Raw genomic sequence first — 18,211 nt, 5'->3', positions numbered from 1 at the left:
AGAATAAATGAGAAATAACTGGAAAATGATAGACAAAAATACTGCAAATTTTCTAGATGAAGAGGGCAGAAAGGTGTCTCATAAAACAGAAAATATTTTCAAATAAAGACAAATCTGATGTTTTTAAGTGATTAACAAAAGAATGCAGTTTGTTGTAAGTATGTGTACCTCAAGAAAGTTTACGGCTGGGCAGTGGTGGCACATGCCTTTAATCCCAGTACTCAGGAGGCAGAGCCAGGCGGATCACTGTGAGTTTGAGACCAGCCTGGTCCACAGAGCAAGATTCAGGATAGGCACCAAAACAACACAGAGAAACCCTGCCTGGGGGGGGGGGAAGAAAGTTTACGAAAAAAAAATCTTAGTTAAATTTGGTAGTTTATGCATGTAATTCTTGCACTTGGGAGGCAGAGGCAGGAAGATCCTGAGTTTGAGGACAGCCTGGGCTACAAAATGAGACTATCTCCAAACACCAAGAAGTGGAACTCCATACAGTTTAGTGGCAGAACTCTTGCACAGGAGGTGCAAGGGTCTGAATTTCATCCCCTAACCACAAAAAAAAGAGACCAAAAAAATCCAAAGCAAAAACAAGATCCTCATAAAAACCTTTCTGTGATGCAATTGAAACTACCAACAAATGAAATCGGGCTAGTAACTAGGTGTTTCTAAGTTTGTGGGAAGCCTGGGAGAGTTGGGTAAGCAGCATCTCTCCATCCAGGCACATTTTGCAGGTGTTTGCCTTGCTTTCTGCCACCCAGTCCAGAGATGCTGCTGTGTATGCCTTTCACACAGCATCCTGAAAAGAAGATGATGCAAGCTGGTAATTCTGTATATTAACAACTGAACTCATTTCGCATTATCCTGATTTTTTTTTTGTTGTTGTTGTTTGTTTTTAGTTGGCAAACAAGAAATTCTGCTGGGTGACCTGGGTAAAATGATGTCACCTTGTGTTGTTTCCACTGTCCCCTTCCATGGCTAGGATGGACCTCCTTCCTACCCTCCTTCCCATGGTCCACATGGTCTCCCTTGTTCCTCTGTGCCCACAGCTCCTAGGACCACCAGATGCAGAGCAGCTTGCCATAAAACCCTTCCATCAAAAAAAAAAAATGTGAAGTACTGCCTCTAAATGCTGGTTTATTTTAGGGGACACTGAGGTTTGTAATTTATTTCAGCTCCTACTGAACACCAGCTCCCCAAACATACGGCTGTTTCTTCCCAGTTGACCAAGAAACCGGAGAAAACAGTCATTATTTTGAGGACTTAATTTGAGATGTGTTTCCCTTAGTAATCTTTTCTATTGTGCCATAAAGAGCATATTTGCATTATTGCATTCCACCCTGTCTATAAAATTCAGAATTTATTGAGAAACCATAGAGTAAAAACTCTGGAGCCATCCTGGGTTTGAATTTCGAAGATGAGAAATAGCTTTCACTATCTGCGAAGCATTCATTTAAAAGCCAGACACAATACGGGACCTTCTGGCTAGAGAGGCATGAACTGCCTCATAAACATGTTAATCCACTAGCTAGTAAGAAACTGTGGGCTGGGCAGTGGCTTGGAGCAGCCTAACTGGGTCGTAGCCCAGTTCTGCCTGTCTAGAGCTGTTGCTTCAGCTTGCTCCTCTACTTTCCCATCTGTAAAATGCTCACACAGTGGTTGTATGAGTTAAATCTGCTAGTAAGTTATACATGTGGAACAATGCCTCTCATACAATAAATGTATTGTGGCAATTAAAATGTAAAGACAAGCTTACGGAAAGCTCTGTGTGCTTGTTGGGCATCTCCCAGATACAGTATCAGGAGCAAGTGGCTGTGATCATGACTCAGGGGTCTGCCAGCACTCTGAGAAGCTCAGAACCACAGCAGACCTAGGATCTTGCCAGCAGTGCCAGTGTCTTGGCTCTGGGAAGAAGGGTGCCTTGGTGTTGTAGCCTTTCCCATACTCTGTGGTTTAGATATTAACATCGTGGCCAATTTTGTGTTCCTGGTGATTTAACGGCTGGCTCACAGAACTGCTGAGTGTTGCCCACTCATCTTTTGTGATGTTGAATGAGCCAGCTCTAACACACAAATGGGACTGTACGATGGCGGAGGCACTGGACCAGCAAGTGCTTATAGAAAACACACTATGAGCACTGTGTTATTCTAGCTCTGGGGTGAGAGATCAGGGGAAACAAAAAATGAAGAAATGTGTGCTCTGCTCACGAGGATGTACATTCTGATGTGAGGGACAAACAGACCTCCTCACTGTGAGATGTAAGTGCAGGGCCTAGGACACTTTATTACATGAAGGGAAATAGAGCAGCAAGGAAAACATGTACCATTGAATGACAAGGTTTGGTTTTACATGTGGAGGATGTGGGGAAAATGGGCAATGTTTTAGGGTAAACAAAATGGGTAAGTCCTGGGAGGAAATGAAAAAAATGCCATTCTAGAGGATTCCTAAAGCATGCTGGTGGCCATCTGTAGGATTGGCCAGCATAAATCCAATCACTTCATTGAGCCTGTATGTCTAAGGATTAGTGAAGTAAAGAAAGTTTTGATGAATTATCTTTAATTCTACACATCAAAACAAAAGATTATTTTCTAACTTCGTTTTCTCTCTTTTTAATTCTAAACTGCTCCTGTTTGTTGGAAAGACACAATATGGGATTTTCCCATTTTTCTTTAATTATTCTCTGTAGTAAGAGGCATGGTATGTTCATGGAAGGTAGGGGAAGGAGGATCAGACACCCTAGGCCACCCTCAGCTTCATAGTGATACTGAAACCAGCCTGGATTACTTGGTAAAATAGCTTCAACAGAAACATTGTATTAAGCCGGGTGGTGGTGACTCAAGCCTTTAATCCCAGCATTCAGAAGGTAGATGCAGGCAGATCTCTATGAGTTTGAGGTCAGCCTGGTCCATTGGGCAAGTTCCAGGACAGCCAGGGCTACACAGAGAAACTCTGTAGAAACCAAAAAAAATATATATTAGTTTATATACAATAATATTATTTTAAGTCTTATGTTTTTATTACATTTTATGTAGTGTTTATCCCTCCCAAGAGAAATGAAACAAACTTACATGATGGCTTCCAAATTATATTCTAAAAAGTTGATCATAATGCTATGCATTTATTTATTTAATTAACTAGATATTGTGTGTGTTTATATGTAATGTATGTGCACACATATCTGAGGGCACTCATACACATAGACACCAGATGTTGGGTGCCTTCCTCAATCGCTGTCCACCTTATGTTCTGAGACAGGCTCTTAGGGAACTCAGAGCTCACTGTTTCAGTTAGACTGGCTGGCCAGCAGACTGGAGCTCCCAGGATGCCCCTGCCTCCTCCTACCCCATGCTAGACTGCCGACATGTCTCTGGGTTTGACATGAGAGCTGAGGATTTGGACTCAGTTCTTGTTTTCACAGCTGATACTCCTACTTAAGGAGTCAGACCTCTCGCCCCTGTACTGCTTTTTAAAGCCCTGCCCCCCAAGTCTGTCTTTGTTTTTTTCTTTCTCTTTTTTCTTCTCCTAAGCACACATAAAGAGTTAAGTTTCCGGGGTCCAGCTGATAATACTTGTGGTTTCTTTTTTCTTGGGGGTGCTGGGAATTAGATCTCTTCCCCATAGCCACATTGTAGCCTTGGTTCTAATTTTTAAGCAATCATGTGTCATGATTGGTTTCTGCTCTCTCCCACTAGACCCAGCCTTTTGTGAACTACCCCTATAACCAGTGTGCAGTGGTTGGCAATGGGGGAATTCTGAACAAGTCTCTCTGTGGAGCGGAAATTGATAAAGCTGACTTCGTTTTCAGGTGAGTCTTGTCAAGACGGTTTCTTCTCGAAAACCCAGGAGCTCTTGACGTTTGTTGTAAAGGGAAATAGACACATGTGTCAAGTTTTGTCTGTCTTTGGGATTGTATTGTTAGCATCTATAGGTTATGCAGGTATGCTTTCCTTGAGGTCACCGAACTCGTGAGTTCCTCAGCTTGGTCACACCAGTACCCTAAGGATATGTAAGAAGAAACTGTGAAATTGCCATGAAAGGTTTGGGACTGCAGGATTTATAAGAGCCTCCAGCCTGTGGATGAGTATCATGGTTCCCTTGGAAAGACTCCCAGGAGGATCATTTCTCTGTCCTGGAAGATCTTGGTTCTCACAGACCATTGCAAGGGCATTTACTCTTCAGTAACACTAGGAAAAATGCTGATCTAGACATTTTATAGTCACATACAGCACTGCTTTCCAGCTTGAAAATTAATTCATATTGTGCATCTGCTCAATTCTGGACTTGTAAAGCAGTTTTGTCTAAATACAAGGTAGCTTATGAAAACAGACACAAAGTTGGTTTCTGTGTGTGCCTCATGCTAATAATCACTGATTTGTCCAGCTGTAATGTGACTTAAAAGAGGGAGCAGCAGATGTCTGCATCCTTACTCTCTGAGAGTATCAATTTTGTATATCGAGACCCTTTGGTCTCCATGGATTTGATGCTACTTGTTCTACATATTAACAACAACTACGCATGAAGTTAAAAATAGCTCCTCCCTCACTTTCTTCTCATGTTGGTAATTTATATTGGAGGTAATTACACAATGGTCGATATGATGGTCCAGAAATTACTGAACACTCATTGAATTCATGATGGAACAATTTTCACACTTTTAATGTTTCATGTTGACACGGCCAGTATTGGAATGGGTTAGCCATTGTTCATATTCTCAGTGTTTGTGTGTGGTGGGGGAGTCACAATGAAGGCAAATTATGGTTCATGTAATTGGCTTTTTATAGACTTAAAATTCCCCAAACATCTGTGGTGAGTATTATGCAAAAACATTAATTTTACTTTATAGCAGCCATAGAAAGAACAGTTTAGGCTTAAAGTCTAGGAAAAAGTCTCAGCAGATATTTGATTGATAACTTTAAGACAAGGCCTGGGTTTCCAGGTTCTACTTTAGCTGACGCTGGGATTTTTCTGAACATACTCTTTTCTGAAGTTGCCCATTCAAACTGGAAACAAAATTAGGGCTACATATGGTTGGTGTCGTTAAAATGTATTTAGATTTTTAAGTCTGTGCTTACTTTGCCTATGCTTGCTGGTCACACATATAAGTTGCCTATTTGTTTTCATTTCAAACATTGGGATCTACAAATTAAGTGTATAAGGAACAAACATGGCCATAACTATATTATATCGTATGCTATATCTATACTGTTGCGTCTGTGTATGCATTTTATATAAATATTTCACATATTATACACCTATGCATATAAAAGGATGCACACACACACACACACACACACACACACACACACACACACACGCGTGTGTGTGTACATCCTGATGTTTCCCATGAAGTCTCCAGTTATGTTAGAAACCACATGCTCATGCTTGTAATCTCAACAGTTGAAAGACTGAGGCAGAAGGATCTTTGAGAATTTAAGGCCAGCCTGGGCTGCAGAGTGAGCTCTAGTCAGCCTGGGCTACAAAGTAAGTAAGACCCTATCTCAAACAACAGCAAAACCCCTCTGGATTCTTCAAAAGAATGTATGTCTGTGACTTGTTTCAGGAGGGCACCGTGAAGGTCATTCTGTGGCCTCCTATCTATAATGAGTACATTTTTTCTGATGTATATTTTATATCAAAGTGGGAAGTACATATTTCATTTATTACTGTGTTTCATAGAACGTGGAGCAGAATCCTGCAGCCCCATCTATATTACAGATGATGTCAGCTGTACACAGCACTTTTTGAGACACTCAGCTCTCCCTTTCCATGCTCTCCTTCAAAAAGATGGTCTCACTGAAATTTAGAGTATATTCCCTTTTTTCTGTGATTGGAATATACCAAAATTAATATCTTTCATGGTTTTCCAATGGAAAATTAGTATTCCAGGTTTAGGACAGCAGGATGAAAACTGCCACAAATGTCCTTCATTAATAACCTAATTTGGTGACAGTTATCCATATAGATATCAAAAGATACTACTACTCCTATATAGGCTTTGTTTCTGGGAGACTTTATCACTGTATTTTCAGTGCCTCAGATTCTTTCAGTTTGTACTGATCATTGTGAGAATATAATCACCATCAATCAGTATAGTTGATCTAAGTCACAATTTAATAAAAAGCCTTGAAATCCTTTAGAAGCATGGCAAGAAATGATTTGTCATATCTGGTTTTGATACTTAAAATTGTCAATGAAAATGTTAAAATCACATGAAATGTTGTACAATGTTGAAACATCATCTTATAGTCCAGTACTTCTTGATATTTTCCAGTGGCCATCAGGTGGATCTGAAGGTCTCATAACAGCATTGGATTCCTCTGCAATTACAACACTTATCGGATGTGTGTGTGTGTGTGTGTGTGTGTGTGTGTGTGTATGTGTGTGTGTGTGTGTGTGTGTGTGTGTGTGTGTGTGTGCATCTGCTTTTTATAGGTTGTATTTTAAAAATATTTTTCCTTCCTTATTCCAGATGCAACCTCCCCCCAATCACAGGGAATGCTAGTAAAGATGTTGGAAGCAAAACGAATCTTGTGACTGTCAATCCCAGCATCATAACACTGAAGTGAGTGCCCGCAAGTTGCATAACGCCTCAGAACACTTTCTGATCCTTCACACAATTCTCCCCCTTCTGAGGCTGACATGCTGCACAGCTGAGCCAGCTTCTGGGGAAACACACAAAAGAATACATCTGCAGAGTCTGACACCTCATCCAGGCTGTACTTTCATCAGAAGAATGACTCAGCTGTATTTCTAGTGTCCTGAGCTACATGTTTCTAATCAAAGGAGAATTTATCGCTTCAACTTAAAAGCTAGGGGACATGGTTTCTTCCATTTTCTTTCAGAGTCTTCATGTTATGTGCACTTTCCCCTTGGTACTTGGTGCTTTTTGGCCAAAACTGTTTATGAAAGTTTGGGAGGAAGGCTTCATAGCCGGACGAAGCACTGTCGGCTTTCACTTTCTGTGGTTAGTTATTCAGAGTACTGTCCCATGGCTTCTGTGATGTACCTGCTACAGAATGTTGATTTGTTCATAAACATTCCACATATACTTTGCTCCATTTTTTCCTGTCAAAAAGAGACTGCTAGCCAGGAGGTGGTGGCACACACCTTTAATCCCAGCACTCGGGAGGCAGAGGCAGGTGGATGTCTGTGAGTTTGAGGCCAGCCTGGTCTATAGAGTGAGTTCTGGGACAGCCAGGGGTACACAGGGAAACTCTGTCTTGAAAAACTAAAAAGAAAAGCTAAGAGAAAGAGAGAGAGAGAGAGAGAGAGAGAGAGAGAGAGAGAGAGAGAGAGAGAGACTGCTAATAATTAGTAATTGAATAGACTCCTCAAATTGTTCTAGAATTTGAGTGAAAACTAAACAGTGTAGCTGCCTTCCAAAAGCTAATTGTTAAAAAACTACTAGAAGAGTTCTTCCTGAGGTGTCATGTGGAGCATAAGAGGGTGATAGGCCAAATTGGGAAGGAAATTATAACAGAATATACACATGTATATTTTCAGGCAGGCATAGACTCTCTAAACAAAGCTATTTGGTGATTAAATATGTATAATAGATGCATAGCTTATAACTTTTAAATATATATAGGCCATGGTATTTGGTTATAAGTAAGTTTAAAGGTACTAAAAAGCCAAAGCAACATTAGATAATGTCGCTGGGTTGTAATATAAAAAATAGAATAAATGTCTATCTACTAATAAAATCTCTGTAGATCAAGAAAGAGGATTGAAGACCAGGTACTGATATTGACTTGATACTTGATTGATGTTCTAAGTCATTGGTTTGACTTTTTAATATAATGGATATAAATGGTTGCATTTTTGACCAGATATATATTTAACATCATATAAAATTATTGCTTTTATTATTATTATTATTATTATGATGATGATGATTGTGATTTTGTAATTTTAATTTTAATCTGGCAGATACAAGAACTTGAAGGAGAAGAAAGCAAAGTTTCTGGAAGATATTTCCAACTATGGAGATGCCTTCCTTCTCCTGCCAGCCTTTTCCTACAGGGCCAACACAGGCATCTCTTTTAAAGTCTACGAAACCCTCAAAGAGTCTAAAGTTAGGCAAAAGGTTCTCTTTTTCCATCCCATGTACCTGAGACATCTTGCTACCTTCTGGAGAACTAAAGGGGTGACAGCATACCGCCTGTCCTCAGGCTTGATGATCGCAAGTGTCGCTGTGGAACTGTGTGAAAATGTGAAGCTCTATGGATTCTGGCCTTTCTCTAAGACTGTAGAAGAAACACCTGTCAGTCACCACTACTATGACAACAAGTTACCTAAGCGTGGTTTCCACCAGATGCCCAAAGAATATATCCAGATGCTCCAGCTCCATATGAAAGGGATCCTCAAAGTGCAATTTAACAAATGTGAAATGCCCTGACGTTTCTTAATATGAGAATAGTTTTCATAGGATGTGATAGGTGAGTTGTGGTTTTGCCAAACACTGAAGGAGGAAGGCACAGAGAGTGGGGGATCACAAAAGAGCTCCCCCACTTGGCTAGACCAAAGCTCCCCACTAACTTTGCAGCCTCCACTCACCACTCATTCCAACCTTCAACTTTCTCTGAAAATGGAGATCATGATATCAGTCTCAGACAAGTAAAATGAGGTCATTTTTTTAAAGCCTCCTGGCATAGAATTTGATTTGAGGCAGGGACTCACTGAATGTTTCCTTGTTACTATTTGTAATAGCCATTTCCACTTTTACCAGAGTGGTAATGAAATGAGCCAAAGACCCTTCCTGAAGAGAATGTCTGAATCACGAGGACACATTTCTTACTCACAGCCCTTCCTTTATTAATAATATCTTCCCATTATTCTCTCTCTTCTAAAAGAGTACATACAAAAATATATCATTAAACAAGAAAGCATTGATTATTCAGGAAGAAAAAAAAATTTTTACTTGGCATTGTGCCTGTCTTTGGTTCAGTTTCCTTATGACGTTAGCTGCATTGAGGTGTTGGTTGGATTTGGGGCATTTTCTTGCCCCTTTTGTCTACATTTTCTTTGCCTTTATCGTTTCATATCATTTTGTACTACCTGCTTTTCTCCCCGTACCCCCACCACTACTGAAAGGATCCACTCAATGACATAAGTAGTTACAGTGCTCACTACTTCTCACCTATTATCTTGTCTGTGGAGTTACTCATCCAGTTTTTAAAAATGTGGAACAGCTATTTGATGCCCAGCCCTGGGACCAGGCTCTGTGGGAGGGTATGAAGATACTGCCACTGGCAGAAAAGCAGGTACATGTCATTAATGGATAAGATACCACAGTTGTCGTCATGACTGTCACAAGCACAGTGCTGGACAGATCCTAGACAAGAATAGTGACGTCTGATCTAGTGGAATCAACGTCATTGTAACTAGTTCAGAGAAGAGATGGTTTCAGAGTTAAGACTAGAAAATAGTCAAGTCTTACTTAACAAACTAAGAGGATTCTAGGTAGAGGGGATGTAACAGGAAGAGAATGCTGTTCCCTTGATTCTGATCATCAAAACAAGTGTGCTAAAAGGCAGAGCAGAAAGCTGCCCTACAAACTCCATACTGGGAGAGGGTACAGTGGGTAGGGATGATGGCTTTTGCACACACCGGTGAAGTGGGAGTAATTCGGACACAGTTGCTTCAAGAGGAAGACTTAGGATGGAAACACTGAGCATATTTCTCCAGGAGAGATGAATGTTTTCATGAGAAATTATACCTGTAAGCATCAGTCTAGAGTAAAATTTGAGTAAACAAATATGAGCATTTTACACTCTTTGCTGATGTCCCAGTGACACCCCTTAATGTAAGTCATAACACATTTATTAAGTTATTTGACAAATATTCATGTGCATGCATTCCTGCTTATCCATGGATATTTCCAAGAAATCGAGTAGGAGTATAGAAGATGAGGTCCACATGCCAAGATAACTATAAATTTCATTTTTAATTCTTAGCTGAGCCAGGTTGTTGTATATCAAATGCTTTTTTTGAGGAAACACTGTGCCATAAATTCTTCATTCTGATATAACCTTGTATTTGACATTTGTGATGTTATTTCAAGTTTACATTTCTTTTGTTCTTTTATAGCAAATTAAACTTACTAGCTTTTAAATTTATCAAAGGTTCATATATAAATATTTTTCAAAAGGTAAAAGGCTTTTTGTTACATAAAATCAAATTTATTTATTATCTTTCTTCTTCTGGTGAATAGAGGCTCTTTTATGCTGCTGCTAATGGATTTAATTAGCTTTAAATATCTCCTAGCAACATTGGTCATGTTTCAATCATGCTATTAGCAAAGAAATATTTTTTAAAGTAGATCAGAAAACTGTCCTTTTTATAGTTAATAAAAATGTTTCTCAAAATATTTTATGGCTAGAAGAAACAAAGTCTTTTTGATAGTATTAGAAATACATGATTGATGAACAAAAGTGGTAGACTATACTGACTTAAATTATTAAATAAACAATGTAGAGATGTTATAAAATGTTCTAGCAAAAATTATGTATGGCCAGGAAGTTCTGAACTTACTTAGTGTTTTTCCATATAAAATGCTATTTTAACTCAGGAGATTTTAAATATATATATAAAATAGCTCTTCAGTGTCACACATGTGGATTTCAGAAATTCTCAAGATAGCATGAGATTAATGATCCTGGTGATAGCTCTGTTTCAACAAAAATTCAGTAGAAAAAAAAATTCTTGAAACTTCTGTGTTGAAAAGCACAGAGTTCTCCACATGCAAATCATCGATCCATTTCTTGTTTCATGTCTGTGTTGCCAAACCGGATTGTGTTTGAAGTTTTCTCACAGCTCTACCTGGATGAACACAGGCTGTGGTCAGAAGAGTCCCTGAGATTCCCTGAGTGCTGTAGTCAGCTCTTCTGGTGCCTCGTCCACAGAACTACAGGATGGAGTTTGTAGCCTTTTTTGGTGCTTTGATCAGTGTGAAATTTGCAGCAATTCACTGCCATGGGGCAAAAAGAACTATGACTAATAGTTTGCAGTTCCCAAAGCTGGTATGCTGTTCTTAAAATCTTATGTTTTGTGTTGGGCACTGGATGCATTGTAGGCCACCTGCGTGTCTCCAACACATTCCTACTTTGAATCTACATCCCACATGGGTCTGTAGTTGTGATTTTACCATAATTTGGGGCTTCTGGCTGTTACTCAAACTCTCTTTAAAAGAGTCCATATCTAACAAGAGTGGGTGGCTCATTTGCATCTTGATATTTCCTACCTGGGTGATCATCACTATCCCTCTGTTCCCTATGATCTGCCAATAATGCTCTTTGGTTCTCAAAATCAAAATGGCTAAAAACATTCTAAAATATGCCAGCATATGAATTGTGGTAATTCCTGTGTATCAGCTAAATAATTTGTAAAACCAAACTCAGTTCTTTTTGTTTCTTAATGGTGTATAATACTATCTCAAGCTTCCACCAACATCAACACACACACACACACACACACACACACACACACACACACACACACACAATGACCATCAACTCCTTGTAGACTTATAAATTAACAATATGATAACACTGTCAAGGAGTCTCTGTGTGGTGAGCATTGCTTAACTGCTGGTAGGTGGGTTGAATTTGATATTCTGCTACTAAATTCCAGTCTATCTATAGGCATTAAAGATAGGTAGTCTGAATACTAGTGCTAGGTAATGGTAGATTTTCAGTTAGGAATTTTAGGATACCACGTGTTTCAAGGTTCTAAGAGAAATACTAGGTTGTTTGATTTTATTTTCTGTTTGCTGTTCATCATCATTGGACAATGTAACAGAACAATAAAATTCCAAAATAATTTCTTACCAAATCCAAAGGAAAATAAGAAATACACATTCTGGTTCATCATTGATAGTGCTGCACGTGAGAAGGACTCTGTGGATAAAGGTATAGTTTTTTTTTGTTTTTTTTTTTTTTTAACTCTCAAGAAAGACAAAGACAGCGCCTGAGTTTCATGAAAGATTTCATACCACATGTAAATTTAACCGTAGTAAATGTATGGACTTTCAACAGATAATCAAGGACATTCTTTTCCCTGAGCACTTTCTTTGTATAGAATACTGAATTGCCATAAATCAGATCCACTTTTGCTTATACCTTTTTTCTTGCTTACAAAAATTCTTGCTAGTTAAATGACTTATCTTGTCAAGTATTCTGAATCATTTCAGGAAATTTAGGAAACTTTGGGAAAATTTAAAAAAAATTGCATCTAGGAGGTATGCTATGATCTTAAACTATTGCAGAAGTATAGTTTTGATGTGACATATACAATATTTTATTTACATAATATTATATGAAAATGTTATTTTGCTATTAAACATTGAAGACATTGCAAGGATCTATTATATCTGATAGACATAGGAAGAGTCCTTCTCTATACGTAATCCAAAAACACAGATTGTTTAATATTTCCTATTTATGTGTGGTTCTGAAGGCTGGATAAAAATACCTCTTGACTTTTATTACTCTGGCTCATTACTCTTCTAGGATCATTCATCTTTCTATAAAAATATTCAAGTGGTGAATGATAAAGATGTATTGCTTATGTAATGGAGACAGTCAAACTCCTTTTTAAGCAATTTATTTAAATTTATTTTATGTGCATTGATGTTTTGCCTGCATGTATGTCTGTGTGAGAGTATCCGATCCCCTGAAACTGGGGGTAGAGACAACTGTGGGCAGCCATGTGAGTGCTGGAAATTGAACCAGTGTTCCCTGGAAGAGCAGCCAATGGTCTTAACTGCTGAATCATCTCTCCAGTCACAACAGACAGTCAAACTCTTTAAAAGGGAGTTTTGTAACAAAGATCATTACATGGGAAGAAGTGTATGCCTCTACAGCACCATGGGAGACAAGAAGTCAGGCTCCAGATAGATTAGATGATAGCAAAGTAACAGCATAAAGCTAAAAGAAAAAAAATACATAAAGGTTGCACTTCTACACATGACCAAGGGTAATTATTTTAAGTAACTAAGCTAACAAATGACAGATGTGATTATATTAAAATGCAATATTTCTACTTATTAAATGACCTATCAATACTCATAGCCTCATGACCAAAATTTCAGGGGACTGCCATCAACAAGTAAAAATTTTAAATGAGCAAATGTTGACATGGATGTGGTTTACTAAAGAAAAACTTGGGTAGCTAATTAGAACAAGAAGTATTCAAACTGACTAATATCCTGAGAAGTGAAAATTGGAGTGAATGCTACATTTATTTTTTCGGCAAAAGTTAGTGACATCATTAAGTCCTAGTGTTGGTGGATGTATAAATTAATTCCACATTTTGGAAAGCAGTTTGGAAATGCTGAGTGAAATTTATCCCACAGCTGTCCTATGGCCCAGCCATCTCACTTTAGGCTTTATGTGCCAGAGAACTTCTAGGAGACAAATATTGAGACAGACAATTAGACAAAGAATTTTTCATCTTGGGAAATTAACGAGTTAAGCTTGGTGGTTATATAATGTGAAAAATAATACAGCTGTTAGAAGCAACTTGCTATAGGGAGATATAATAATGATAGGTCTTAAAGTTTTAGCATAATGGAGAAATGAGCTTTATCAATGCATTCCGTTACTTAAAAGTATATACTTCAATGCATATTTATCAAAGTCATATGCGAAATACAAGAAGCGTGTCTACTTAGGAGAGGGTAATGGGAGTGAGCTTAGGGATAAAACATGTCATCACACAGCCATGGACACATAGATTCTTATTCTCATATAAAGTATTTTACTAACATAAAAATAGAATCTGAGACACAAAACTGTAAGTAATTTACATAAGGTTGCATTATAGGAGCAAAGGTAGCATCCAAACTCTCATGTCTGACTATAAAGCCATTTCCCCCCAGTATGCAAGTACAGAGGGAAAAGAAAAGCCAAGGCCATAGCTACAACTGACATATAACTGACCAAGTATATTGAAAGTGTACAAACTGCAAAGTTTTGACCTGTGCATACTCATGAAGCCATCTCCACTACCAATAGGCACATCCATTTCCCCCTCCCGCCCCCAATGTTTCCTAGTGCTATTTTGTAATCAGTTCTTCTTACTGCCTGATGTTTCTACCCTTGTTCCTAAGGTCTGCTTTTCTATAGACTAGCTTACATTTTTACAATATAGACTGTTTACATTTTTTTAGAATTTTGTACAAATGAAATCATGTTATGTATAATCATGTGCTGTCTTGCTCTTTTTCTCAAAATGATACTATGAAGATTGATTTTTGTTTGTGTATCAGTAGTTTGTTTCTTTATTTTCTGGGTGGAATCTTGTTATGTAAATGTACCACAATCTGTTTATACCCTCACCTGTTTATATACAATTTTGTTGTCTAATGGTTGTGGATGCTACTAATAAAGTTATCACCAACAGTCATGTCCAAGCTTCCTTGACTGTGCATTGTTATTTCTATGGGGCAAAATCTAGTGTGGGAATGATTAGGTCACATGGTCAGTGTATGACTAACATCTTTAACAACTAGTTGACTGATGAAATTTTAAAGTTTACTTAATTCTAATCTGCTGAGTTTTCCTACTTTCTGTTTGAAATTACAAACTCTTTGTCAAATCCAAGGTCACTGAGATCTTCTGCGTTTTTGTTTAGGGGATTTATAGCTTAGTTCTTCCATTTTAGGTCTGTGAGCCACTTTGAGATAATTACATTTTGTGTATATTTAAGGTATGAGGTAAAGTTCAAAGTTAGTATTTTACATATATCAAAAATAGTTGGCACATATCTACAACTTATCCAGTAAACTAAACTAAAGGGATATTTAGACTTATTTACTTATGGATTCTATCTACTTTCATTGATTTATCTGTTTTTATGTCAATATTTTAATTGTTTTATGTCAAATGTTTTATAAGTTTTGAAATAACAAAATATGGATACTAATCATATACTGTGTGTATGTGTTTTGCTATTCTGAAAGATTTTGTGTAAGTTTATTGTTTTGCCATTTGTATGTTTGGTAAAATTTACCAGCAAAATCACTTGGGATATAATTTTCCATGAGGGAAGATTTAATCTCAAGCAATTTCTTGAATAGACATGGGACAATTCAGCCTGTTATTTTCTAGAGAATAATGCGTGCCCTGAAAAGAGTGTATCCTCTTACTGTAGGTGGCGAAACTGAGCATTGCAGAGTTGTTCATAACTTCCATTTTCCTCTAATGCTGTGTTGTCTGCTGTGATTCCCTCCATCCTTTTTTTCTTGGAAATACTTGTGTCTTCTTCTTTCTCAATTGACCATCTCAGAGAACCAGCCTTTGGATTCCTGAGGGGATCTTCAATGTTTATTTTTCTTTCTTTCAGTTTCATTTTCTTTTATTTTTTTAAGTTGTTTTTAACATGGGAAACACATGCTATTTAGATCCTTTTCTCCACAATTTTTTTTTCAGTGCTAGAGGGTAAATTCAGGACTTGCACATGTTAGACAAATGCTCCTCCACTGAGCAGCTTCCCCAGCCCAAACAAATCTGATGCATTTTGGTTTCCTTTCTGTTTCCTCCCCCAAGTCCATGTCTGGCTAGCTCTCTTCCATCCTTATTCCACCACTGTGTTTTCATGACACATGCATTCTGCTACCCTTTACGGTCTCTTTCTCATCACTCATGGTTCCCTTTCTCTGTTCATGCCCTATATCTACGCACACATGTAAATATATTTATATATACATCCCTATACAAATTTAAATCTAACTTCTTCGTATGAGAGAAAACATGGTATTTGCCTTTCTGGATCAGGCTTATTTGTTCAAAATAATCATTTACAGCTCCACACATTTTTTTTGCAAAATTCCATTATTTATTTTTCTGCATGGTCTCATGAGATTCCATTGTGTATATGTAGCACTTTTTCTTTACCCATTCATTATTAGTGGACATCTAAGCAGGTTCTGTTTTCTGCCTATTGTAAATAGAGAAGTCATGAACATGAATGGGCCTGCATCCTTAGTTATGCTGATCTTCTAGTACTTTCTGTAGGGTTGGATTTGTGGATATGTACTATTTCAATCTAGTTTTGTCATGGAATATCTTGTTTTCTCCTTCTATGGTGATTGAAAGTTCTGTTGAGTATAGTAATCTAGGCTGGAATCATGGTCTCTTAGTATCTGCAGAACATCTGTCCAGGACCTTTTGGCTTTGAGTTTCCATTGGGAAGTTGGTTGTAATTCTGATAGGTCTGCCTTTATATGTTACTTGACATTTTTCCTTTGCTGCTCTTAACATTCTTTCTTTATTCTGTATGTTTAGTGTTTTGACTATTATGTGGCAAGGGGACTTTTTTTGTGGGCCAGTCTATTTGGTGATCTGTACGCTTCTTGTACCATCATGGGCATGTCTTTCTTTAGGTTGGGAAAGTTTTCTTCTATGATTTTGTTGAATATATTTTCTGTGCCATTGAGCTGGAATTCTTCTTCTATCCCTGTCATCCTTAGGTTTGGTCTTTTCATGGTATCCCAGACTTCCTGGATGTTTTGTGCTAAAAATTTGCTGGATTTAACATTTTCTTTGACTGATGAATCTATATCCTCTATCATATCCTCAATGCCTGAGATTTTTTCTTTGATCTCCTGCATTCTGTTGGTTATGCTTGCCTCTGTAGTTCCTGTTTGTTTACTCAGATTTTCCTTTTCCCAAATTCTTTCAGTTTGTGTTTTCTTCATTACCTCTATTTCAATTTTTCAAGTCTTGAACTGTTTCCTTCACCTGTTTGATTGTTTTTTGGGGAATTTCTTGGCTTTCTTTAAGGGATTTCTTCCAATTTTTTGTTTGTGTTTCTCTCTCTCTCTCTCTCTCTCTCTCTCTCTCTCTCTCTCTCTCTCTCTCTCTCTCTCTCTCTCGTTTTGAGCTGAGGATTGAACCCAGGGCCCTGTGATTGCTAGGTAAGCACTCTACCACTGAGCTAAATCCCCAACCCTTTTTCTCCATTTCTTTAAGGGAATTTTTCATTTCCTCTTTTAGGGCCTCTATCATCTTCACAAAGTTGTTTTTAAGTTTGTTTTCTTCTGGATCATCTGCTTTGGGATATTCAGGTCTAGCTGTTGTAGAGTCACTAGGTTCCAGTGGTGCCCTATTGCTCTTTATGTTGTTTAATGTGTTCTTACACTGCCATTTACCCATCTCTTCCTTTAATCTATACAGGTGGAGCTCTGGGTCGCTCTTCTTCCAATTGCTGCAGATGGGACCTGTGGCTCCTATGGTCGCTCTTCTTCCCAATTGGTGCTGCTGCCCAGGGGAGGGGCATGGAATGTGCCTCTGGGGCCTAATGGCTAGAGAACTGGACTGTCCAGTCTGGGGATCAGGGCCCTACCTCTTCCCAGTTGGTGCAAGGGGGAGTATTGGATATGCTGACCTTATGATACATATCTAAAGGTGGTACAGCTGGCTCATTCCACAGTCCACTTGGCAACTACACAAAAACTCGACCTATATTATCTTATTTAAAACTAAAGTCTTTGTGGTGCATTATTTTTTTTTCTTTTCTCTTTCTGACGCACTTTTTATGGTGATTTTTAGGTCAATCTGTGCTTCTAATATCTTTGCTTGTTTTGAGGCAGACTTTGTAGCTCATACTAGCCTTGAACTCTTGGTCTCTTGTCTCCACTTTTCAAGTGGCATGTGCCATCACAATTGTCTGTATTATTTTCATTGCAGAAGTGAGAAAATTGAGGCTAAGAAATTTACCTAATATCATATGATATTCAAGTATCAGAACCAAGATTCAAGTACAGAATGGATGCCCAAAGGCTGTGAGCTGAGGCAGAATTTTATACTGTTCAGTTTTATTGCTACTTACTGGTGGTATTCATTTGAGAAATATTACTGCAATGTTTAAAATTTTAGAACTTTACCATCATCACATTGGATTTTTATTTTACCATCATATTCTTTATCAGAGTTTTTATATTCTTATATTCTAGCTTGAGACATTATCATGTTAGGACCAATTATATATTTTATATGTGTTTATATATATTCAAGACAGGGTTTCTCTGTGTAGCTTTGTGCCTTTCCTGGAACTCACTCTGTAGCCCAGGCTGGCCTCGAACTCACACAGATCCACCTGGCTCTGCCTCCTGAGTGCTGGGATTAAAGGCGTGCACCACCACCGCCTGGCTATATATTTTGTATAACAATTTATATATGTTTTATAATTTTATATGTTTTACTATGTGTATTTT

General features: G+C 38.0%; 1 protein-coding gene across 1 annotated transcript in view; it reads left to right on the top strand.

The window, feature by feature from the left end:
* St8sia6 (ST8 alpha-N-acetyl-neuraminide alpha-2,8-sialyltransferase 6) overlaps window positions 1-14,402 on the top strand; it is a 140,829-nt gene extending 126,427 nt beyond the window's left edge. Inside the window, exons 6-8 of the mRNA XM_028870513.2 lie at window positions 3,687-3,799; window positions 6,464-6,556; window positions 7,924-14,402. Coding sequence (XP_028726346.1) covers window positions 3,687-3,799; window positions 6,464-6,556; window positions 7,924-8,392 — 675 coding nt within the window. The 3' untranslated portion in view covers window positions 8,393-14,402. The remainder of the gene's footprint in view (window positions 1-3,686; window positions 3,800-6,463; window positions 6,557-7,923) is intronic.
* Window positions 14,403-18,211: the final 3,809 nt, after the last annotated feature.

This window comes from Peromyscus leucopus, chromosome 5 (assembly GCF_004664715.2).
Source record: "Peromyscus leucopus breed LL Stock chromosome 5, UCI_PerLeu_2.1, whole genome shotgun sequence".
NCBI lineage: Eukaryota > Metazoa > Chordata > Mammalia > Rodentia > Cricetidae > Peromyscus > Peromyscus leucopus.
This window is presented reverse-complemented; position numbering and strand designations above follow the sequence as displayed.